Here is a 22,123-nt window from a genome sequence, read left to right as displayed (position 1 = left end):
GGCACTCATTCAAGTTCGGTCAATGCAATTAGCGCTGACGAATTGGAACACGACACCTCAATCAATGCGTCTACGTCATGAATACGTCAACCCAGGTATACTTGCACAACTCCCACGAAATGTCCGTGTAGCAAGGGCAAGCTCGTTCCGCTGGCACGACCTTTAGATGTGCAGAGACTACCTACAAGTACCTAACCTCCTTTCCAATTCTAGTTTGGTGAGGTCACTGTATGTGTTAGAATCCTTTAGTCTGCGGTTTGTACCTCCGCCTCCAACGCATGCTAAGCTGTGGGACTTGCAAGATGTGCTCAAAATCGCTAAGAAAACGTCAACGCTTGTCTCTGCTAATAACAAATCCTTCAAAGCATATTCACGAAGCATGCATTCATACCAAAAAAACCCTAAGATATAAACTAGCGATACTCAAAACCCGTTTCCAGACGGTTTTTGATTGATCGGATTCAATTTACGTCCCTGCTTCGAAATCTTCCTCTCAACCTTTTCCATGACCCGTTCATCGTCTTCACCAATGTAGGCGGCATGGCCACCAGACACCGGATTGAGCGACTCCAACTGCCGTGGTCGCCTACTCAACCCACCACCACCACCACCACCAAACTCAAAATCAGACGGGGGCAATCGAGAAACGAGCGACAAACCCATGGACCCCGACCCAAAATTCACCCCAGGCGGCGACGTGGCGAGCGACGCCGACTCATTCAAAAGCTTCGCCGCGCGCTTCGACCTGAAATACTCCGACTCCGAAGCGCGACTAATCCGCTGAGAAAAACTGTCATCGTGACCCTGAGTCTTTAGAGTCATAGCCCCCTTAGACGGCGGCGACGACGCGTTCGCCAGACGATTCGGCGGCAGAGTCGTCCGCGCGACGACGAGCGGAGGTAGAACCCATTCGCCTTTATCGTCGTCCCAACGCGCTTCGCTTCGAACTCGATCCAAGTTCGTGTAGTTGCAATCGCGACGAAGACACGGTAATATTCGATCGAGTATCTGTCGTTGGAGCTGAATTTCTCGATCGCGTTCGCGTATTCCGTCCAAGTAGTCTCGTCGCTCCTGTTCGAATTCGTATTGAAGATCGACGACTTCCTGATCGGCGACGTCGAGTTTTTCCTGAACGACCCCTATTCTTTTGTTTTTCGCCTTGATTTCGTCCTGTAGGGAATTGTAGATGCCTTCCATGATTCCGTCGTCGTCGGTGTCGAGAGCGCCACGAAATTGCGCGAGACGTTCGTCGGCTCGACGACGACGTTTCTTGAGTCGTTCTTTCGTTTGAACGTCGTCGATTCGCTCGCCGCCGATCATCTGCTGATTGATGCGACTCAAGCGGAGCATCGCTTCCTGATGGGCGCGTTCTGCCGTCGACGACGACGAGGACGAGTCAGCAGGCTTTATAAAAAAACAAACGATTTTTCTATAGAGGAAAGGAGAAAATGTTGACGTACGATTTCTGGTTGGAGTGGCGACGGAAGATTTTCCACCGCTTTGAGATTATCTTCGTATTTGCTTCGCATTGTTAACATTTCTTCTTCGAGTTTCGTCCTGTCGTGTCGTTCTGCTTCGTATTTCGCTTTGATGCCGGCAATCTGGGATTCGTAGTCTTCTCGAAGCTGCCGCTTCAAGTCCTCAACGTCCACCTGCTCAGTTGCAACAGAAGGAACTTCACCTATAAGAAAAGAACTCCCTAAATCAATAAGATTTCCCTCCTCTCTATCTATTTTACTTATGATAGTACTAGGGCCAGTGGACGGTATCTTTCCACTGAGCATAGCCTTCAACTGCTGGATCTCTTCCTGATATTGCCTGAGTAGAGCGTCCTTTGGATCCTCGTTGATTTTCGGCTTATTCTTAATGTTCTTCGCGCGATTCGCGTACCGCAACGTGCTCAACGTTTCCTCATAATTATTGTCGGCCGGACTGATGCACGCCACCATCAAAGTCTTCGTATTTCCTCCGAGAGAGTCTTGCAAGAGTCGCGTCAGTTTCGAATCGCGATACGGTATGTGCTTCGCTTTTCCGTCGACGAGAGCCGAAATCACATTCCCCAGAGCCGAAAGCGATAAATTAATCTTCGTCGCCTCCTTCAACCGCTGCCCTACGGCCCCCGTCTTCGCCTGTCGCTCACTTCCCGCCAAATCGACCAAATTCAATTTTCCCGCGCGAATTCGATCGCTCCCATCCGGATTCGCGCCGGAAGTGCACGTCTCCAACGTAATAGTAAATATAGAATGAGATCGCGACGAATCGATGTTCATCAACGTCGCCCCCACCGTACGAAAATTCGCCCCGTGATCCATAGCGCGTTCGATCTCCCTAACACTCGCTACGGGAACCTGAGTCAACCCCTGCGCGTAAACCCCCTTTTCCGGATGCTCCTTCAAATCTAATTTCGCTTTGGGATTCTTTCCCAGGAGATCGCGTATCTCTTCGTTGTAAATCTCCAAGTACGATCCGCGCACGAGAAACTTCGTCTCGTCGGCGACGCCGATGCTATCGAAGATGTGCTCGAACGCGCGCGGTATGACGCCTCGTTGCGTCGTCGGTTCGACGACGCCGGACATCGTGTACGATTTACCGCAGCCCGTTTGTCCGTAGGCGAAGATCGTTCCGTTGTAGCCCTCGATTACGCCTTCGACGAGCGGAAATGCTATTTCTTCGTAGATCTGCTGCGTCGTGCTTGTCGTGTCGTAGGCGCCGTCGAATGTGAACGTTTTTTTCGCCGTCTGCTCGTTTCCCGGTCGCTTTAGGACGACTTGGCCGATCGACGAGTCCATGCCGATTACTTGAGAGCAGTTTAGGTCTTTTTCGCGACCGTTCATCGGTCGACAGCGCACGATTACTTTCACTGCTTCGGCCGACATGGTTGCTATGAAAACAGGCTTCGACGTCAGAGATTAAATAGGTTGATCAACATCCTGGTTGCTATGTACAGGCATCTGACGCGTTTTCGCTTTTTATCGCGACGCCATTCGTAATGAGCGAAGAAGAGCGCGTTCGAGTCGCTATTCGTGTGAGTTCGAAGCAGGAGAAGACATTAGAGGCGGACTTTATTGCACGGTTTCGATAGCTTCGACCGTTACTGCCGCGCGAACACGTCAAGAATGTACGCTCGTGCATCCGAGTCGTCCCCGAAAACTCCCAGCTCATTCTCGGTCAAGATCGAGCTTTCACGTTCGATCAAATACTCGGTCCCGAAGCGAATCAAGTGCGAAGCGCGCGAGCGACAGCGAATGCAACGCCAAGACGCTCGCCTTCTCTTAGGAAACGGTCTTCAACACGTGCATAGTGCCTTTGATAGACGGATGGTTTCAAGGCTACAACGTGACAGCGTTTGCATACGGACAAACGGTAAAAATTGAGCTCTCGCGATTACAATAGTACGGACTAGTAACCTTGGTACTATATAGGGATCTGGAAAAACGTATACTATTGAGGGACCTCCTGGATTGTCGTCGTTCGAGTCTGACGAGAGGGGTCTGCTGCCTCGTGCTTTGCAGAAAATCTTTACTCAAATAACGGTGCATAAGTCTCCATGACGATTTTTAAAATTGTCATGACGATTTTTAAAAAATTACTACAATTTTTTAAAAATCGTTATGACAATTTTTTTACAAGAGAGAAGGTTGGCCAGTCTCTAGTAATATTTCTGTAATTTATTACAGGAGAGAAGGGTGGCCAGTCTCTTGTAATATTTCTTTAATTTATTACAAGACAGAAGGGTGGCCAGTCCCTTGTAATATTTCTGTAATTTATTACAAGACAGAAGAGTGGCCAGTCCCTTGTAATATTTCTGTAATTTATTACAGGAGAGAAGGGTGGCCAGTCCCTTGTAATATTTCTGTAATTTATTACAAGACAGAAGAGTGGCCAGTCCCTTGTAATATTTCTGTAATTCTGTAATTTATTACAGGAGAGACCCGTTGGCTAGCCCCTGTAATTTCGCTGTAATTTATTACAGGAGAGACCCGTTGGCTAACCCCCTGTAATTTCGCTGTAATTTATTACAGGAGAGACCCGTTGGCTAACCCCTGTAATTTCGCTGTAATTTATTACAGGAGAGACCCGTTGGCTAACCCTTGTAATTTCGCTGTAATTTATTACAGGAGAGACCCGTTGGCTAACCCCCTGTAATTTCGCTTTAATTTATTACAGGAGAGACCCGTTGGCTATCCCCTGTAATGTCGCTGTAATTTATTACAGAAGAGACCCGTTGGCTAGCACCTGTAATTTCGCTGTAATTTATTACAGGAGAGACCCGTTGGCTAGCACCTGTAATTTCGCCTTAATTTATTACAGGAGAGACCCGTTGGCTATCCCCTGTAATTTCGCTGTAATTTATTACAGGAGAGACCCGTTGGCTAGCACCTGTAATTTCGCTGTAATTTATTACAGGAGAGACCCGTTGGCTAGCACCTGTTAATTTATTACAGGAGAGACCCGTTGGCTAACCCCTGTAATTTCGCTGTAATTTATTACAGGAGAGACCCGTTGGCTATCCCCTGTAATTTCGCTGTAATTTATTACAGGAGAGACCCGTTGGCTAGCACCTGTAATTTCGCTGTAATTTATTACAGGAGAGACCCGTTGGCTAGCACCTGTTAATTTATTACAGGAGAGACCCGTTGGCTAGCACCTGTAATTTCGCTGTAATTTATTACAGGAGAGACCCGTTGGCTAGCACCTGTTAATTTATTACAGGAGAGACCCGTTGGCTAACCCCTGTAATTTCGCTGTAATTTATTACAGGAGAGACCCGTTGGCTATCCCCTGTAATTTCGCTGTAATTTATTACAGGAGAGACCCGTTGGCTAGCCCCTGTAATTTCGCTGTAATTTATTACAGGAGAGACCCGTTGGCTAACCCCTGTAATTTCGCTGTAATTTATTACAGGAGAGACCCGTTGGCTAACCCCCTGTAATTTCGCTGTAATTTATTACAGGAGAGACCCGTTGGCTAACCCCCTGTAATTTCGCTGTAATTTATTACAGGAGAGACCCGTTGGCTAACCCCTGTAATTTCGCTGTAATTTATTACAGGAGAGACCCGTTGGCTAACCCTTGTAATTTCGCTGTAATTTATTACAGGAGAGACCCGTTGGCTAACCCCCTGTAATTTCGCTTTAATTTATTACAGGAGAGACCCGTTGGCTATCCCCTGTAATGTCGCTGTAATTTATTACAGAAGAGACCCGTTGGCTAGCACCTGTAATTTCGCTGTAATTTATTACAGGAGAGACCCGTTGGCTAGCACCTGTAATTTCGCCTTAATTTATTACAGGAGAGACCCGTTGGCTATCCCCTGTAATTTCGCTGTAATTTATTACAGGAGAGACCCGTTGGCTAGCACCTGTAATTTCGCTGTAATTTATTACAGGAGAGACCCGTTGGCTAGCACCTGTTAATTTATTACAGGAGAGACCCGTTGGCTAACCCCTGTAATTTCGCTGTAATTTATTACAGGAGAGACCCGTTGGCTAACCCCCTGTAATTTCGCTGTAATTTATTACAGGAGAGACCCGTTGGCTAGCACCTGAAATTTCGCTGTAATTTATTACAGGAGAGACCCGTTTGCTAACCTCCTGTAATTTCGCTGTAATTTATTACAGGAGAGACCCGTTGGCTAGCCCCTGTAATTTCGCTGTAATTTATTACAGGAGAGACCCGTTGGCTAGCACCTGTAATTTCGCTGTAATTTATTACAGGAGAGACCCGTTGGCTAGCCCCTGTAATTTCGCTGTAATTTATTACAGGAGAGACCCGTTGGCTAGCCCCTGTAATTTCGCTGTAATTTATTACAGGAGAGACCCGTTGGCTAGCCCCTGTAATTTCGCTGTAATTTATTACAGGAGAGACCCGTTGGCTAGCCCCTGTAATTTCACTGTAATTTATTACAGGAGAGACCCGTTGGCTAGCACCTGTAATTTCGCTGTAATTTATTACAGGAGAGACCCGTTGGCTAATCCCCTGTAATTTCGCTGTCGGCTAGCACCTGTAATTTCGCTGTAATTTATTACAGGAGAGACCCGTTGGCTAGCACCTGAAATTTCGCTGTAATTTATTACAGGAGAGACCCGTTGGCTAGTCCCTTCTAATATTTCTGTAATTTATTACAAGACAGAAGAGTGGCCAGTCCCTTGTAATATTTCTGTAATTTATTACAGGAGAGAAGGTTGGCCAGTCTCTTGTAATATTTCTTTAATTTATTACAAGACAGAAGGGTGGCCAGTCCCTTGTAATATTTCTGTAATTTATTACAGGAGAGAAGGGTGGCCAGTCCCTTGTAATATTTCTGTAATATATTACAAGACAGAAGAGTGGCCAGTCCCTTGTAATATTTCTGTAATTTATTACAGGAGAGAAGGGTGGCCAGTCCCTTGTAATATTTCTGTAATTTATTACAAGACAGAAGAGTGGCCAGTCCCTTGTAATATTTCTGTAATTTATTACAGGAGAGAAGGGTGGCCAGTCCCTTGTAATATTTCTGTAATTTATTACAAGACAGAAGAGTGGCCAGTCCCTTGTAATATTTCTGTAATTTATTACAAGAGAGAAGGGTGGCCAGTCCCTTGTAATATTTCTGTAATTTATTACAAGACAGAAGGGTGGCCAGTCCCTTGTAATATTTCTGTAATTTATTACAGGAGGGAAGGGTGGCCAGTCCCTTGTAATATTTCTGTAATTTATTACAAGACAGAAGAGTGGCCAGTCCCTTGTAATATTTCAATCAGCTCTTTACATTTTTCTATATAGAGTCGTGAGGAAGACGTGGAGGTGAATCTCGGCGTCACCTACGTGGAAATATACCAGGAAGAGTTGTGCGATTTATTGCACGTTTCCGCGTCGTCCCACGACCTTCACATTCGCGAGGACAACAAAGGAAACACGGGTGGAGAAAATAAGAAAATGACTCTCTGTCTATTTATCGTTCTCCTGTTATAGTTTTGGTTGGCGTGAGAGAGGTAAAGATTCGTTCTCTGCAGGACGCTCTTAGTCTATTGGAGGAGGGCTCGTCAGCTAGACGATCAGGGATGACGAGAATGAACGTGCATTCGAGCCGCTCTCATTCTATATTTACCCTTAGATTAGGTGGGTACATCAGAGGGAGTTTTTTTAAAAAAAACGTTTCTATGATTTGGGGCAGAGGAGAAAAAAGGCGAGCAGTATGTAACGGCAAAGTTTCGTTTCGTCGACTTGGCTGGCTCGGAAAGAGCTCACAAAACGGAAAACAAAGGAGGCAGATTCAAAGGCAATTGAAACACAAGACTAGTTATAGTGTTGACAGTTGAATTTTGCACAGAATCTGTCTTCATAAACAGCGGGCTACTTGCCCTTGGAAACGTAATCAGCGCTCTAGGAGATCCCAAACGAAAAGTATCTATCTGATGTCAGCCAGACTTGTTTTCTTACTAGAGCTATTTAGGCAACGCATATCCCTTACCGAAATTCAAAGATTACTCGTGTTTTGAAAGTATTTAATTAATGCATTGTATTAGGGAAACTCTTCAGAGAATGGGTTTAGGATTCGTTGGGTGGGAATGGTCGGACGGTCATGTTAACGTGCCTTAGTCCTTCGGAGAACAGCTTTGCTGAATCTCTCAATTCCTTGAAATATGCGAATAGGGTACTCTATTCCTTAGAAGAAACGTGTGATGACGTTTTCTATTTTGCACCAGGCTAAGAATATTAGAAATAAGCCTGTTGTTAATAAAGATCCTCAGCTAGTTCGTATGGAAGAAATGCAGAGTCAAATCGAGGCAGGCAATAGATCATCAATTCAGCTGTCGGGAATTTTTTACAGGCACTGAAAGAAGAGCTGATTCGAACGCAAACCGCCGGAACTGTTGGCATTCGGTCATCTCAATCAGAGGAAGTGAGTGCTAAAAATTTCAATTTTTCGCTGTAAAAATCCCACGTATAGATGGACGAAAAATCTGAAGAAATTGAAGACGAACTAATCAGGTAAATACCGACAACAAAAATTGATTCATTAAAGAAGCTACTGGCCAACGTCTTTGTTTAGAATAAGGAGACTGTGCTCATCTTACCGAAGCTGTGTTGTCCAAGCTCGTCATCTGCTTCTTTCTCTCAAAGATGTATGTACCTTTAGTCTCTGGAGGGGGAAATCAGCTTGCTAGTCTTTCCCTAGGCTGGAACGTTGTCAGACAATCATCTTAAGGAATATTCCGTCTGGGATTTGTCCGTCAAACAGGTACGGTAGCTTCTCATGTTCCTAGAACTGTTAGTGATCTTTCTTAACTAAGGCTGAGTCAGAAGAAGACGGTGCTTTGGTGTAAGCAAACGACACTATGATTCTAGCAGTGGAGTTTAATTCTTCAATAGGTCTAATGAATCTGTATTAGCTCAACTTCAATCTGAACTAGCCAGGGTATATAAAATTGAATTTTAATTTTTGGCGTCAATAGTAGCTACTAGTGTAAATCTGAGTTGGCAAGTGACGAAGAAATCTTCGCCGAAAAAGTCATGGAAATCCAGGCGATGAAAGACGAACTCAGAGAAGCTGTTCGTCGATTTTATTTTGGTACTCCTCGCGATAAAATCCTTTAGAAATCGACGAGCGACCTCGCGTCGAATCAACTCCTACAAATCCACGAAGCGAACGCGCAGCTTCGCGACGCGTTGGAGGCTCGCGAAGCCGAGCTCGCGTCGCTGAACGAGATGATTAACTCGCAGCGAACGCTACTGAGCGAGCAGGAGCAAGCTCTCCTGCTCAAAGATCGCGAAATGTTGGAGCAACGCGAGCAACTCGTTCCCTATGCGAGTTCAGCGAGACCCCTTGTGAAGGACGTCGCAGTTCAGGCCGTTCTCGAAAGTCGGAAGCAAAGTGGTAGTGGGGCTGGAGTTTCGTTTGTGAGGCCTTGGACTGCACCGCACGAAATAGTAGGCTCTAGTTGTTCTGCAGATTTAGCTGGGACGTAATCGCTCTTTTACGTAGAAACCCCCTCAGGAAATCGTGCAGGAGTTCAGAGCTCAAAGTCGTCTACTATTAGCTAGAATTGATGACGAGGAAAAGGTGTGCGAGAAATTCGTACTGTTATTGAGGGGTTTTAGCCGTTTTCTCCATAGATTTGCTTTCCTGATTTTAGTAGCGATTCAGAGGAAGAAGAAATGGAGGGGTAGGATGCATGCCGTCTAGTGTATCTTTATCATTGGCGACTTTGCTATCTTTTTCAAGTGTTTTGGGTAAAACGCGTACGTTGCGTCCTGCTGGCAATCCTCCAGATGAGTTGATTATGGACAGCTTGAATATAAGCATCACGACGACAACTTCTAAACTAAAAGAAGCAAAAACAAAGCACGTTATTGATAAGGGTAGTGGTTCTCTGATAACGAGATGTTTAGATATCAAGAATCGCAACAGAAACTGCGAGATCTGCAATTTGGAATTAGGTTATCTAATGTAGCGTTAGCGTGTCAGTTCTGTGGGGAGAGACATTACGGCGTTGTAGACTAAAGCAAGAGCTCATTCGAGAACTCGTGAAAAGCGGTGAAAAAGCTCAAACGACAAACAAACAATACGCCGAAAAACTAAAGAAAATGGAAAAGGTACAGTACACGCAGTAATCGACGGCTACAGAGACGAGAGCTCTTTCCTAGGACGTAGCAAAGACGAAAGCCGAATTAGAGTCAATGAAGAAACGAGTGGAGGAGCAAAACGGCGAAGATACGGCACTCACTCAGCAATTGAAGAGGTCATCTGACATTTTTCTTCAACGAAGCTATAGCTATACCAGTGATTTTACCGAGACATTTATCTTAGTGAATACAAAAAGAAATTGCTTAGTATGCAGCAAAAATTGGCCGAGCTTCAGAAAAAGCAGAAGGTCACCCATATCATATCAAATCGGCGATCTTTGATATTTTGTCGTAGACGTCAGGGGCCGTAGCTGGTTTCCAGAAAGACAGCGAAAAACGGTCTGCTAATATATGTATTGTATCTTTCTAGCTGCTATTGTGCACTTGCTAGCTTAAAGGAGGTCGAAGCGAGTTTGTCGAGAAAGAAAGACGAGCAGGAGATTCTCAAAAGGAAGCTAAAACAAACAGCCGACTCCAAGTCAAAAATGGAGGTACACTGTAGATACGTCTTAGGTTTTTTTTGTCTGATAATAGAGGTCCCTGTCTATGCAGCAAGAATTGGTTACCTATCAACAACAGGTCAAGGATTTGCGAACCAAGACCGAGCAGCAGAAAAAGCTACTGAGACGAAAAACAGAAGAAGTCGCCGTCGCATCACGGAAGCTAAGACAAAGGAAACCTGCAGAAGAGACGGAAGAAATTCAGTAGAAAAAGGTTCATAGTTATCGTAGTCGTCTATTGACTTTGTTTGCATCAGAACGTTGAAGTCCAAGCTTTTGGTTCAACAGCAGTGGCTTGACAACGAAGTGGAACGTGTATTAGGGGAAAGAGAGACCGTCGCCGCTGTGGAACGAGATCTCGCTGAACGCGAACGCATTGTGAAAGAGCGAGAAGACGTCCTCGCCGAAATGAGTGCTTTGGAAATGAAGAAACTTCGATCAAGTCAAATTCTCTCCAAAGTAATAGGGTAAGGAGTTGGGTTTGTCTGAATTTTTGTTTTGTAGGACTTGTTGAGAGTGTCCGTTCAATTGGGATCTGTTGAGGAGAAGATGAAGAAAGCGGAAAAGGACAGCGGTTTGTCTGCGGAGACGGTAGGCAAGGCCTTGCAGGGACTGAAGAAACAGAGGTATAGAGATGCCTCATATAGAGGTGCCTTGAGAGAGAGAGGACTCTGTATTTAGAGACGAACTGGTTGCGCGACAGAAATTGCTCGAGAAAGAAAGCGAAACAGCAGAAACGGATTCTGTAGAGGAGCAAAGGTAGGGGACGAAGTGATAAGCCGAAGTCTTAGAATTTCTACTTGTGATGCAAAGGCTGATGGAATTGGAAGAAGCCATCGAGACTCTCGACGCTGCAATTGAGTTTAAAAATCAGGAAATTTCGTCGGGAAGAAAAACCGTCGAACGCGTTGGAAACGACCAGGCACGCTTTCAAAATATTAGAGTGAATAGTATAGTCAAGCTAGGGCATTGTGTTTTGTTACTGCAGTCTATTGTTAAACATCTTCGGGAAATTGCTCCCCCTGATTTGCGTCGTTTGCTAGGTCGATATTTTGAAAAGGCAATACTTATTAGTTTTTGGTTGATCAATCAGTTAATTTAGTTTCTTGTCAGGTCGTTTCACTTCGCGAAAAGCAAAAGGAAAAAGAAGCGGAATGCAGTGAACTAAAGGTCGGTATCCCAGGTCTTTTACAGTAGCTCAGTTGCGTTTCTAATAAAAAACATATTGCAGCTAAACATTGAAGAATTAGAACTAAGGATTAGTGAAATTGAAAAGAGCGCTAGGCTTGGTGCTGCAGAAGCAGACGTTCAACTAACAGAGCTGCAGAAAGTACGACTTTACACGTGTATGTTCACGTATTTTTTATACGGTGTCTATGCAGGCGCACGAGAAAGAAGTTCAGGCCCTTTTGAGTCAACTCAACGAAGCAAACGCTGAAATAAATCAGAGCACAACAGTTGATGACGCGTCAGCGTAAGATGTTGAAATATAGAGGTGTGTGGTTTTCAAAAAATGCCTTGTTTTATAATTAGGCTTCAAGCCAGAATACAGGAATTAGAAAAAGACTTGTATTATTATAAGACGACGAGCCGGGAGCTCAAAAAGAAACTGAGGGAAATGAGCGGGAGTCAAGAGAGTGACAAGCAGGTAAGAAAATACTTTTTGCCTATAAGAGAATTGCTGCACGTAGTTATTACTAGCCCGTAGCTGTAAAAAAATCGCGAAAACTCCTAAAAGAACTAAGGTGAGATGGTGCGAATGCAGAGCGTAAAATATTTTGACGTCATTCTCGTGTTTAGCGCAACTGACTTAGCTTCGAGACCAGGCGCGAAGTCGAGCTTAAATCACGACGGAAAATAGTTTATTTTTTTATTTATGCGGTACAAAAAAATACAGCGTCATCCGTCCGTCGCTTACATACAGCACCGCCTTGTTGTTGAATTCAAGCGGCTTCACACCTAGACCGCTTACGTGCGTCGTCGCGTCGTTCTCCTCGTCGAAAATGGCAGAAGATTCGCCGCCGAACATCGAAAAACTCTTCGCGAAGCTAGCAATGTCGATCGGAAACGACAATCTGCCCGAACTAACGCGGCGGTGTCGAGAAATTCTTGGTAGGTCGTTAGCGATAAGCGAAGAGCGCGTTTGATCTCTACCCCGGCGCGCTCTCTGTCGTTCGAAAAAGGCGGCCATTCGAAGGCGGCTAAAGCTACTTCGTGCGGTCGACTGCTTCATCGACTCCACGAATCGCATTTGTTGACGCCGTACAATTGGCTCCAGCTCGTCGAATTACTTCAAGACGTCGGTCGCTACGACATCGTCGGCCAAGTTAAGTCATTCTGCCAAAAGAACGGCTTTCCTTCGGCCTGCCCCGACGGAGAATCGTTACCGGATGTGACAGGTAAGCGAAAAGCACGTGATCGTATTAATAGATGAGTCCAAAGAGAGCATTATGACTTCCGGCTCTAGTTTCTCACATGACGCAAATCGTCTTTTCGGTTCCCGTCGGTTTGCCGCCGGACGAGGTCGTTCCCAACATCATGGCAGCGATCAACATGCTCGTCTTTCAGACGGGCTCCAATGTCATGTGGTACCTCGGCATGGAATCGCGCGGTCGCGCGCGTTTTCTCGTCCAAACGCGCGCCGCCGAGCGCATTATGGCGGAAGTGCGCAAGCATCCCGCCTGGCTCGTCGGCTTATCCATTCTGATCGTCGAGTGCGGAGAAGACGTCGTAACTCTCACGTCAAAACCAGGCAATAGAAGGAAACCAAAGACTATTATAAGACAACAGCGAGATTCTCTCTTTCCCTTTAGAAATTCCGCCTGAGGATATTCAGCAGTTGCAGTCGGATCATCGTTATCAACGTCTGATCTCGAAAATCACGGGGCAGTTCACCGATGCCGTTGCGCTCATCAGTCACTGCAACGTCGTCATGGAGCCGTCTGAGTTCGAAAAGGCGAGCTCTGTCGACGAAGTTCTTGACGTTCTTCTCACTCGCTTGTTTCTGACGCCGTACAATCTAATTCAACTTGCCGAGCTGATGCGGCAAGTCGGACGCTCGGATTTGGGTCGGATGCTGGATCACAAGACCCGACGCTTTGCATTCTTCGTCGCCGATAACGAGACCATATTGCCAAAGCACATCAGTAAGTATAGATAGAATCCACTTTAGCGCTTGAGCTACATGAACCCGTTTTCTTCTTGCTTTGAAGGCTCCAATCGATCGCTTCTCCGCCTTGAATTGGTTGGAAAGCGTCCGACGTTGGAGGCAATACGCAATATCATGGACGCGGCGAGCATGGTGCTGTTTCAGACGGCGACGCCGACGCTGTGGTATCTCGCCTGCGTGGAGAACGTGAATTTTCGTCTGTACTTCGTGATTCGAAATCGGGAGCTGGACGGGCTGATGAACGCCGCTCGCAATCAGGTCAAGTGGATGAAGGATTTGATGATCGCTTCAGTGACGGTTGGCAGTGAAACCGTCGAGCTTCCGCACAATGAAGGTATGAGGATATGAAGAGGTCTCGAGACACTCTGGGACTCAAATATACGCGTATTTCTATGTATGAACCATTTAGCTGAAGACAATGAGGAAGATGAACGTCATAGTCGACGTCTTTTGGACGCCGCTAAGGAATCCAACGTCGAAGTCGTGGCCACTCTACTGGGTTTGGGTGCTGATGCTGAAGCGAAAGGAAAAGTAAAATATTTACCTTATTAAAGAAAACGATCACTTAGGCATTTTCGTCTCAGGATCACGACACCGCCGTTCATCGAGCGTCTCAGCACGGACACAAAGGCGTAGTCGAAATGCTATTGAAATACGGAGGACGCGTCGATACTCAAACGAAGGAGGTATAGAAATTCCTACACATGTGCGTGTATTGCGATTTGGGTTGCTGAAGGAGTCGCTTCAGCCTCTGCACTTGGCTGCTGAAAGAGGCCACCTGCCTGTCGTCGAATTTTTGATGACCACTGAAGCAGACGTGAATGCAAAGGCTTGGGTGGGGGGAGCCGTTTTTAAGACGCGAACGACATTGGGAAATAAGTGTTTCTTAAGGCTGGTTTGACTCCCCTGCACGCCGCGTCCGCTCGCGGGCATCTGGACGTCGTGGATTTTCTACTGACGGGGGCGAACGAGAAAAAAGCGGACGTGAACGCTTGCGATCAAGTAGGAGTAGGGTGATTGGAGCAACTCCTGCTTTTGCACCCCATATTTATATAGGACGGCGATCGTCCGCTGCACTACGCCGCGCTTGAAGGCCACAGCAACGTTGCCCTCAGACTCATCAACGCAGGGTGCCCCGTTGATTGCAGGACAAAGGTCAGAGGACGCTTGGGGAACAAAAAGTCTAAGGCAGGGGCTCCCTTAGTATAAACTGCTTCTCTCTTCTTGTTTGGTTTGCCTAAAACTTCGATTATTCTCTCATGACTGTGGTAGCCATAGTCTAGTTTTCATGAGTCAATTATTATTCTCTCATGAAGGTGACAGCCATAGTCTAGTTTCTTAATTAAAGAAAGAAGAGTTGGCCAGTCTCTTCCAATTTTACTGTAATTTATTGCAGGAGAGAATAGTTCCAAGTCCCTTGTAATTCACTGTAATTTATTACAGGAGAGAAGAGTTGGCCAGTCCCTTACAATTCACTGTAATTTATTACAGGACAGAAAAGTTGGCCAGTCCCTTGTAATTTACTGTAATTTATTACAGGAGAGAAGAGTTTGGGGTGCCAAGTGAAATATGCTAAGATCCTAACTAATATAGAACTACGTATAGAACGCGTAGTTCGTAGAAAATCGATGCTTCCTCGAAATTTCGAGATTTTTCGGCTCGTCGCTCCAGCATCGATCTCCGTAGAATTCGAGGGGCTGAGCGTGTCTAGAAAAGCCATTAGACTGCCGATCTCGTACTAGCGGTGAAGTAGATGTTAGAAGAACGACATTTTGTGCGTGGGAGACCAAAAATGACGATATTTTGGTCCTTTTTCACGCGATTCAGTCGTTTCTTCCACTAGTTGAAGTAAAATTGCAATTCTAAAGCGTTTCGATCGCGTCGATTCGAGGGATCGTTCGTTTTAGGCGAGAAAACCGCGATGCGATCGTAAAATCGCGCTATTTTGGTGCTTTCGACTCGATTCGGCCGTTTCTCTTTCTAGTCTAGTAGATTGTTGGGTTATAGAACTTTTTTGATTCATGAGATCGACCAATCTTTAGTTGTGGCCGAGAAAATCGCGAAAAAAACTAACCGCCATCCTCCCCGCCGCCGCCCCCGCCCACCACACCCATCTTAGCATATTTCACTGGGCACCGGCGCAGCGCGCCGGTGCCAAGTGAAATATGCTAAGATCCTAACTAATATAGAACTACGTTCGTGAACTTCGAACGCGTAGTTCGTAGAAAATCGATGCTTTGCTCGAAATTTCGAGATTTTTCGAAGCTCGTCGCTCCAGCATCGATCTCCGTAGAATTCGAGGGGCTGAGCGTGTCTAGAAAAGCCATTAGACTGCCGATCTCGTACTAGCGGTGAAGTAGATGTTAGAAGAACGACATTTTGTGCGTGGGAGACCAAAAATGGCGATATTTTGATCCTTTTTCACGCGATTCAGTCGTTTCTTCCACTAGTTGAAGTAAAATTGCAATTCTAAAGCGTTTCGATCGCGTCGATTCGAGGGATCGTTCGTTTTAGGCGTGAAACCGCGATGCGATCGTAAAATCGCGCTATTTTGGTGCTTTCGACTCGATTCGGCCGTTTCTCTTTCTAGTCTAGTAGATTGTTGGGTTATAGAACTTTTTTGATTCATGGGATCGACCAATCTTTAGTTGTGGCCGAGAAAATCGCGAAAAAAACTAACCGCCATCCTCCCCGCCGCCGCCCCCGCCCACCACACCTATCTTAGCATATTTCACTGGGCACCGGCGCGCTGCGCCGGTGCCAAGTGAAATATGCTAAGACCCTAACTAATATAGAACTACGTTCGTGAACTTCGAACGCGTAGTTCGTAGAAAATCGATGCTTTGCTCGAAATTTCGAGATTTTTCGAAGCTCGTCGCTCCAGCATCGATCTCCGTAGAATTCGAGGGGCTGAGCGTGTCTAGAAAAGCCATTAGACTGCCGATCTCGTACTAGCGGTGAAGTAGATTGTTAGAAGAACGACATTTTGTGCGTGGGAGACCAAAAATGGCGATATTTTGGTCCTTTTTCACGCGATTCAGTCGTTTCTTCCACTAGTTGAAGTAAAATTGCAATTCTAAAGCGTTTCGATCGCGTCGATTCGAGGGATCGTTCGTTTTAGGCGAGAAAACCGCGATGCGATCGTAAAATCGCGCTATTTTGGTGCTTTCGACTCGATTCGGCCGTTTCTCTTTCTAGTCTAGTAGATTGTTGGGTTATAGAACTTTTTTGATTCATGAGATCGACCAATCTTTAGTTGTGGCCGAGAAAATCGCGAAAAAAACTAACCGCCATCCTCCCCGCCGCCGCCCCCGCCCACCACACCCATCTTAGCATATTTCACTGGGCACCGGCGCGCTGCGCCGGTGCCAAGTGAAATATGCTAAGATCCTAACTAATATAGAACTACGTTCGTGAACTTCGAACGCGTTGTTCGTAGAAAATCGATGCTTTTGTTCGAGTTTTTCACGTTTGTACAGGATGGACAGACTCCACTTCTTTGGGCTGCCGGTAACAACCACTGCGGAACCGCCGAAGTTCTGCTGGACCGCGGTGCAAACCCAGATGCACGAGACGCTGTGAGAACGAGCAAATTTACCTCGCATTTTTTCTCACTTTCTCTCTCTGCAGTCTCGCTGCACCGCGCTTCATTGGGCGGCCGACAACGGTCACGCAACCATGGCCGAGATTCTACTTGAGAAGGGCGGCGAAGTGAATCATCAGAACGCCGTGCGTCATTTAGAAAAGTGACTGTATAGCGTTTATTGGGTGTTGTCCTAGGATGGCGAGACGGCACTTCACTGGGCTGCTAGTGATGGGCACGTGGCATTCACTAGAGTCCTTCTAGACTTTGGAATTGGTGTTGACATCAAGAATGGGGCAAGGGCTCGTCTCTTATATCTTTGCACTTTATATTTTTGTGTGCGTGTAGAATGGGAATACGGCTCTCCACCTTTCCATTAGTGAAGGTCACACTGCTGTCGTCGAACTGCTTCTCGACATGGGAAAAGCCTCGGTGAACGAGCCGACTAAAGTACGGTGGCATTTTTTCAAGAGTTAGAATACAAAAAAATTCGTATTAGAAAGGAAATTCGCCGCTGCATCTAGCTGCCTACGGCGGCCACTATCGCATCGCCGACATGCTCATTGATCACGGTGCAGACGTCGATCACGTCAACAATGATAGTTTCACTCCTCTTCATGCTGCTGCAATGAATGGTTCCGTTGCCATTACCGGTCTTCTCATTCAGCATCAGTGCAACGTCAGCGCAAAAGATAAAGTAAAGATAAGATTGCTGTCTCACTGAATCCACGTGTCTTTTCGACGTAGGAGGAATGGACTGCTCTGCACGTGGCTGCTCATAAAAATCGAGGCGGTGTCGTTGAGCTTCTGCTGAACAGCGGATCAGATCCAACTTCTCAGGATGACGTAGGCCAAGTTGTTCAATTTTGCCCTTCTAACTACTGTCACTAGCACGGAAGGACTCCCTATCATCTGGCGCAGGTTGACGGAAACGTCGACGTGGCGGATATTTTCAAGAAAAGAAATGCGGCTATTTCTGTTCTCTGATGCAAACGGGAGTCCAAGAAGCGCAGTAAGAAAATGCCTTTCTACACAATCCGTATCTACAGCGAAATCGCGTCTATACACACACACACCACTACAGTCTCTGTGCGTTAGAAGTGCAGAAACGAATTAGATTTTGTTTTGTGATGATGATGGACGCTCAAGAAACGCCTAGAATTAGGAAAGATAGAGAGTGAGAAACACACTATCCATCTAGACTCACTGAGTATTTGAGGCCGTCTTCCTTGGCTTTAATAATCACTTGGACAGGAGAAAAAACGGCAAGGCACTGCACGACACGTTCTATATTACCCATCAATCTTATTAGTTGTATTTACGTTACCTGGATCACTGGCTCTTCCCCGTCAGTTTTCCATCGTAAGCTTAGCACGCTTTTGTGACCCGTTTTTGAGTGCTCATATTTCTCCAGAGGCATTTGCTGTGAAACTTAGCACAGTAACAAAACCAATTTAGCTAGCCAAACTCACCTCGCAATAAATTCTGACCGTTATTCCCAAGCGGAGCACGAGCACGTCAACTGCTTTGTCCAAAACCCCGCTTACCATACCCTTTTCAACAAGTGGCCCGCATTCCTATAAAGATGAGGCTGATACATATATGAAGAGAACGACGATTTTACTCTGATAAATATTGAGAAAAAGAGCTCCGTGCTCAGTTCTTGAACGCGTTTCGACGCACTTCTCTTGTCGTTACAATGAGACGCGATCGCGTGCATTCGATCCGGCCCTTCCCTTACATCGCTATCAATTCCTATGCGCATACCAAAGCTTATAGGTTGCAAAGTGGGTCCCCCTCTTCTAGTTACCCAAAGAGGCTGCTAGTAGGCGATGCACCATCACGTCTGGATAGCGTCGGATAGGGGACGTAAAATGCGTGTAGACAGGGATGCTGAGGGCATAATGCCAGTTTTTTTCTTCGTCTTCGGGGAGCCCAGTTGTGCAGAAATACTGAGCAAGCTGTAGAGGGTTGCAGCGCGTTGATTTTAGATTTAAATTGGGAGGGGATTACCTTCATTGGTCTCGCTAAAAGTGACGTCAGAAGTAGAGTTTCCCCGGGCTCTTTTTCTTTGTCCCTGTGGCCTTGCAATGAAGCCTAAGCAAAGCATGCGATTATTAAAAGCGTTCGTTTCTTCTGTAATAAGTCAAACGAACCTGAAGAGTTTTAGAATTGGTTACGTCTAGCTTAATTTCCTGGCAGCCGCTAATCTTTGCCTCAATTGGACAAACAGAACTAAAGTGACAGAAAGCGTTGTAATTGTAAACGATTACCACGTCATCCAATAGTTTTGCATCCGGTTTGGGATGACGTCGTAATAGAGCCCGGTCAGGAAACGCTCGGTAAATACGCTTTGCCACGGATATATTGGCCAAAAGCATAAACTCTTCAATCAGTCTAGAGAAGACAGATTTGAAGTATCAACCCATTTAAACTCCCAGTACTTGTTGCTGTCCTTCTGTTCGTATATGACACAGCCGTTTGGCATTCCAGTTTCGGTATTGAGACTGAGTGTCACTTTTGGCTGCATAAGAAATGAGAAAAAGGTTTGTAAGGGTTAAAAGACGCACAGAGAGATTAAAAGTCGATAATTATAAAATGCTCAGATTAAAATTTTCATCAGGTAATCAAGAGTAGCTAGATCCCTCGTAAAATGATTGTCATCAAGGCAAGCAATGAATAGGGCTCTCCCCTCTCTATATATGAGTACGCGTATTACCTGGTCTAGACGTAGAGCACCTTCGTCTAACCTAGCCTGTCTCAAACTGACCGCAATCTGTGAGGATTGATTAGCCAATTCACGTTTGTCAAGTATAATGTAGCACCTTGTTAAGGTTTAGCACACTTTGAGCTACGCTAGCTACAGAATGCCCGTCTAAAGCAAAGTTTCTATCTAATATGAGAGACGATTTTCTATGATATCTGAACCTGATATTGCTGGTAACTCGCCGAGTTCCCAGCTCTTAGTTGGGTTTTCAATTATTAGCTGTAAAAGAAAAAGTACAGCTAATATACACAGTCATGTATCGACTTTTACTTGCGCGTCACCGTAGGCCATTTTTACACACGAACGAATAACCGTTTTTCCCACCCATTCACTTAGAATCTAGATTTTTAGTCTCTACTATTTATATCTGTTGTCAAGGACTTGGGAGCACCTCTCCCGTTGGTGACAAATTCCATATAACAGAAAAGGCCAATCTGTCCTATAAAGAGATAGCTGGCGACTTAGAATCATTCCCATAGAGTAGTATGTCTACTTCGTTAGGATTTAGGCTGCACAGTTCTTCACACAACAATCGAGGCAACATGGGAATAACCTGATAGTACATAAGGACGTAATTTTCGTGGAACGGTAGGTCTCACTCTTTGTACTAAGTAGACGCTAGTTGCTCGAGCCAGTGCCACCTCGTTCAAAGCCGTCTCCGGCTTGACGAAATGACTGACGTCAGCGATGTGCACGCCAACCTCAAAAATGCCTTCAAAGCTGAATTATCATTTTATAAGTTCAATATTTATATAAGATTAACCATCTGACAGTTGCTTGCAGTGAAGAGCATCATCGAGATCCTAAAGAATCGAGAGAGATTTTTCAACTGGATTAGATGCTGGTAAGTGTCTCGCACCCTTGCTGTTGATGGATCAATAGTGAAGATACATTCGTTTCTAAGGTCTAGACGTTTATCCATCTCCTCCTTTATAGAAGATTTTACAACTAGATCAGCAAAAGGATTTCTACCTTGGGTATTTTCCACGGTAAGTCCTTTGGAAGGCAGTCTAAAACCTGAAAAATTTCAAACCCGCAATCGCTGTTTTGACTCTCAAAAATTCCCTCGACTAACTTCTTTTGAAAAATCGTTAAAATCGACTCCATTTTCTAAAAGAAATCCCTCGGTTTCAGGCTCTATTTCGCCTGCTTCGCCAAGACTACGAGCAAGTCTCCTATCTCACCAATAAAATATTAGAAAGCGAGTTGCTCTACGGTTTCATACCCATGGGCAAATGGACAGTCTAAAGGCCAATTCTCTATCTTCGCTACAAAAAGAGTTTTTTCGAACTGGCTCGGCGTTTTTAGATACTCTAAATCAACTGTAGATATAAAGGAGACTCTCGCCTCTAATGTTAACCTTTGGGACAGTCAGCTAGGGGCACGAGCAGTCGAGGAAGACGATGATCAACTGGAGAAAATATTGCCGTTTTGTCAAGCTAAGACGCCACTGAGTTGGAAGAAATACTGTAACGGTAAATAGTCTACTTTGTCATAGGCTTTCAGAAAGCCTGTCGTTGCTCTGCTGTGCTTTTTCTCCAAAATGAAAACTACCTAAGAGGAAGGGAAGTACATGTACGTGGAGGTGAACTTCTACGTAACGAGTGGGAGGCATTTCTGCTAGTGTCAGCGCCGTTTTGCATCATACCTTTCCCGTTTTTTGAGTCACAAAACGCTTCTCGCCGTCAGTGACGTCGTCTTCACCTTCTAATTCTTTTCTCTAGTATAACTAGAAGAGCAGGGATTTGCAGGCGCCTTATTAAAGCCTACTTTCCATTGACTACGATGAAGTAAGTCGATAACTACAACGTCTCCATTCAATGCTCGATTTCTCATTGTCAAACCCGGCAAATAGATATCCGAACCCCCATCCTGGCGAGCAAGAAGAACTAACTACGATTATCGTCGTCAAATTTCTGACGTCTACCGGATCAGGTACGAAAGCGTCTTGATACTTCTTTGGATTAATTCTTAGTGTCCCCTAATTGATTAATTTAATTAGAGGTTGGAATTCAACAGAGAATTCGTACTTTTATAAATGTGCCTCTTTTTAGTCCATCGGAAATGACGCCTTCACTTAGATAAGAATCGTACGGCTACGAATAACTCCAGGCTTTTTTTGGAAGTACGAGGAAAACCATTTATAGCTACTTCATCTAGCGTTTTATTTGTGGCTTTAGGTTTAGCTTTGCTGCTTCCTTATAGAGAAAACGTAAGACGCCTTCATTTTGCCCTGGCAGATTTCCAACCTTTCCCTTTGGTTTTAGACTTGCACGGGCTCTCAGCAGCGTCTTGCTTGCTCGGGAGAGACTTTTTTGCTTTGGACTTGCTCGAGCCTTGCTTTCCTGGCCCTTTTTCGCTCATCTCGTAAACAATGTCGTGACCTAACGCGCTGCAGCTGTAGGTCACGTGCTTTCTAAGTTCTCTTCACATTTAGCGATTTCTTTCTTCTAAGAGCACTTTTTGCTTTATTCAGGTTACTCTAATCCCGTGGAA

General features: G+C 45.4%; 4 protein-coding genes across 4 annotated transcripts; 2 read left to right on the top strand and 2 right to left on the bottom strand.

Moving 5' to 3' along the window:
* Window positions 1-314: 314 nt before the first annotated feature.
* LOC136198683 (osmotic avoidance abnormal protein 3-like) lies at window positions 315-2,891 on the bottom strand. The gene is made up of 3 exons (XM_065988691.1): window positions 1,739-2,891; window positions 1,461-1,681; window positions 315-1,404 (listed from the first exon to the last, which is right to left on the bottom strand). Exons 1-3 carry the CDS (start codon window positions 2,874-2,876, stop codon window positions 424-426), a joined length of 2,340 nt encoding a protein of 779 aa, XP_065844763.1. The 5' UTR covers window positions 2,877-2,891; the 3' UTR covers window positions 315-423.
* Window positions 2,696-12,025, top strand: LOC136198680 (kinesin-like protein KIF27). Its single transcript, XM_065988687.1, has 40 exons — window positions 2,696-3,025; window positions 3,083-3,220; window positions 3,277-3,363; window positions 3,423-3,533; window positions 6,765-6,900; window positions 6,954-7,100; window positions 7,156-7,260; window positions 7,312-7,385; window positions 7,435-7,482; window positions 7,534-7,635; window positions 7,688-7,768; window positions 7,813-7,884; window positions 7,933-7,973; window positions 8,035-8,107; window positions 8,161-8,223; window positions 8,276-8,304; window positions 8,355-8,400; window positions 8,448-8,534; window positions 8,580-8,912; window positions 8,968-9,045; window positions 9,099-9,148; window positions 9,208-9,327; window positions 9,375-9,422; window positions 9,482-9,578; window positions 9,630-9,724; window positions 9,793-9,856; window positions 9,904-9,947; window positions 10,000-10,099; window positions 10,161-10,312; window positions 10,366-10,567; window positions 10,613-10,734; window positions 10,790-10,867; window positions 10,922-11,030; window positions 11,097-11,168; window positions 11,222-11,278; window positions 11,340-11,438; window positions 11,491-11,582; window positions 11,642-11,756; window positions 11,810-11,853; window positions 11,909-12,025. The coding sequence occupies exons 1-40, from the start codon at window positions 2,990-2,992 to the stop codon at window positions 11,967-11,969; spliced, it is 3,708 nt and encodes a 1,235-aa protein (XP_065844759.1). The 5' UTR covers window positions 2,696-2,989; the 3' UTR covers window positions 11,970-12,025.
* Window positions 12,026-12,058: 33 nt separating this feature from the next.
* On the top strand, window positions 12,059-18,029 carry LOC136198682 (ankyrin-3-like). The gene is made up of 17 exons (XM_065988690.1): window positions 12,059-12,220; window positions 12,292-12,507; window positions 12,576-12,860; window positions 12,922-13,254; window positions 13,321-13,611; window positions 13,687-13,808; window positions 13,862-13,963; window positions 14,014-14,112; window positions 14,169-14,279; window positions 14,334-14,432; window positions 16,757-16,855; window positions 16,908-17,006; window positions 17,058-17,156; window positions 17,209-17,310; window positions 17,360-17,557; window positions 17,608-17,706; window positions 17,752-18,029. The coding sequence occupies exons 1-17, from the start codon at window positions 12,112-12,114 to the stop codon at window positions 17,845-17,847; spliced, it is 2,559 nt and encodes an 852-aa protein (XP_065844762.1). The 5' UTR covers window positions 12,059-12,111; the 3' UTR covers window positions 17,848-18,029.
* LOC136198684 (DIS3-like exonuclease 2) lies at window positions 17,817-22,004 on the bottom strand. Its single transcript, XM_065988692.1, has 30 exons — window positions 21,877-22,004; window positions 21,779-21,825; window positions 21,658-21,723; window positions 21,555-21,608; window positions 21,398-21,499; window positions 21,276-21,347; window positions 21,116-21,181; window positions 20,988-21,066; window positions 20,853-20,940; window positions 20,703-20,802; window positions 20,600-20,644; window positions 20,487-20,555; window positions 20,391-20,430; window positions 20,227-20,339; window positions 20,121-20,180; window positions 20,019-20,066; window positions 19,898-19,966; window positions 19,789-19,846; window positions 19,686-19,735; window positions 19,580-19,636; window positions 19,305-19,384; window positions 19,134-19,257; window positions 19,017-19,076; window positions 18,874-18,957; window positions 18,671-18,821; window positions 18,485-18,615; window positions 18,333-18,437; window positions 18,188-18,283; window positions 18,068-18,133; window positions 17,817-18,015 (listed from the first exon to the last, which is right to left on the bottom strand). Exons 1-30 carry the CDS (start codon window positions 21,989-21,991, stop codon window positions 17,974-17,976), a joined length of 2,337 nt encoding a protein of 778 aa, XP_065844764.1. The 5' UTR covers window positions 21,992-22,004; the 3' UTR covers window positions 17,817-17,973.
* Window positions 22,005-22,123: the final 119 nt, after the last annotated feature.

The sequence above is a fragment of the Oscarella lobularis genome, chromosome 19 (genome assembly GCF_947507565.1).
Source record: "Oscarella lobularis chromosome 19, ooOscLobu1.1, whole genome shotgun sequence".
Classification (NCBI taxonomy): Eukaryota; Metazoa; Porifera; class Homoscleromorpha; order Homosclerophorida; family Oscarellidae; genus Oscarella; species Oscarella lobularis.
The sequence above is the reverse complement of the archived record's forward strand: the minus strand, read 5'-3'. Positions and strand labels throughout refer to the sequence as shown.

Coding starts and splice junctions, on each gene's coding strand:
- LOC136198683 (XM_065988691.1), bottom strand. CDS start 2,876: ATGTCGGCCGAAGCAGTGAAAGTAATCGTGCGCTGTCGACCGATGAAC. Junction 1,682..1,738: donor TGGCCCTAGTACTATCATAA/GTAAAATAGATA, acceptor CTTTTCTTATAG/GTGAAGTTCCTTCTGTTGCA. Junction 1,405..1,460: donor CGCCACTCCAACCAGAAATC/GTACGTCAACAT, acceptor TTTTTTATAAAG/CCTGCTGACTCGTCCTCGTC.
- LOC136198680 (XM_065988687.1), top strand. CDS start 2,990: ATGAGCGAAGAAGAGCGCGTTCGAGTCGCTATTCGT. Junction 3,364..3,422: donor CGTTTGCATACGGACAAACG/GTAAAAATTGAG, acceptor GGTACTATATAG/GGATCTGGAAAAACGTATAC. Junction 10,735..10,789: donor CAGGGACTGAAGAAACAGAG/GTATAGAGATGC, acceptor CTCTGTATTTAG/AGACGAACTGGTTGCGCGAC.
- LOC136198682 (XM_065988690.1), top strand. CDS start 12,112: ATGGCAGAAGATTCGCCGCCGAACATCGAAAAACTCTTCGCGAAGCTA. Junction 13,612..13,686: donor CGAGCTTCCGCACAATGAAG/GTATGAGGATAT, acceptor TGAACCATTTAG/CTGAAGACAATGAGGAAGAT. Junction 17,157..17,208: donor GTGTTGACATCAAGAATGGG/GCAAGGGCTCGT, acceptor GTGTGCGTGTAG/AATGGGAATACGGCTCTCCA.
- LOC136198684 (XM_065988692.1), bottom strand. CDS start 21,991: ATGAGCGAAAAAGGGCCAGGAAAGCAAGGCTCGAGCAAGTCCAAAGCA. Junction 20,181..20,226: donor GCGTCTACTTAGTACAAAGA/GTGAGACCTACC, acceptor ATGTACTATCAG/GTTATTCCCATGTTGCCTCG. Junction 18,616..18,670: donor CCTACTAGCAGCCTCTTTGG/GTAACTAGAAGA, acceptor GTATGCGCATAG/GAATTGATAGCGATGTAAGG.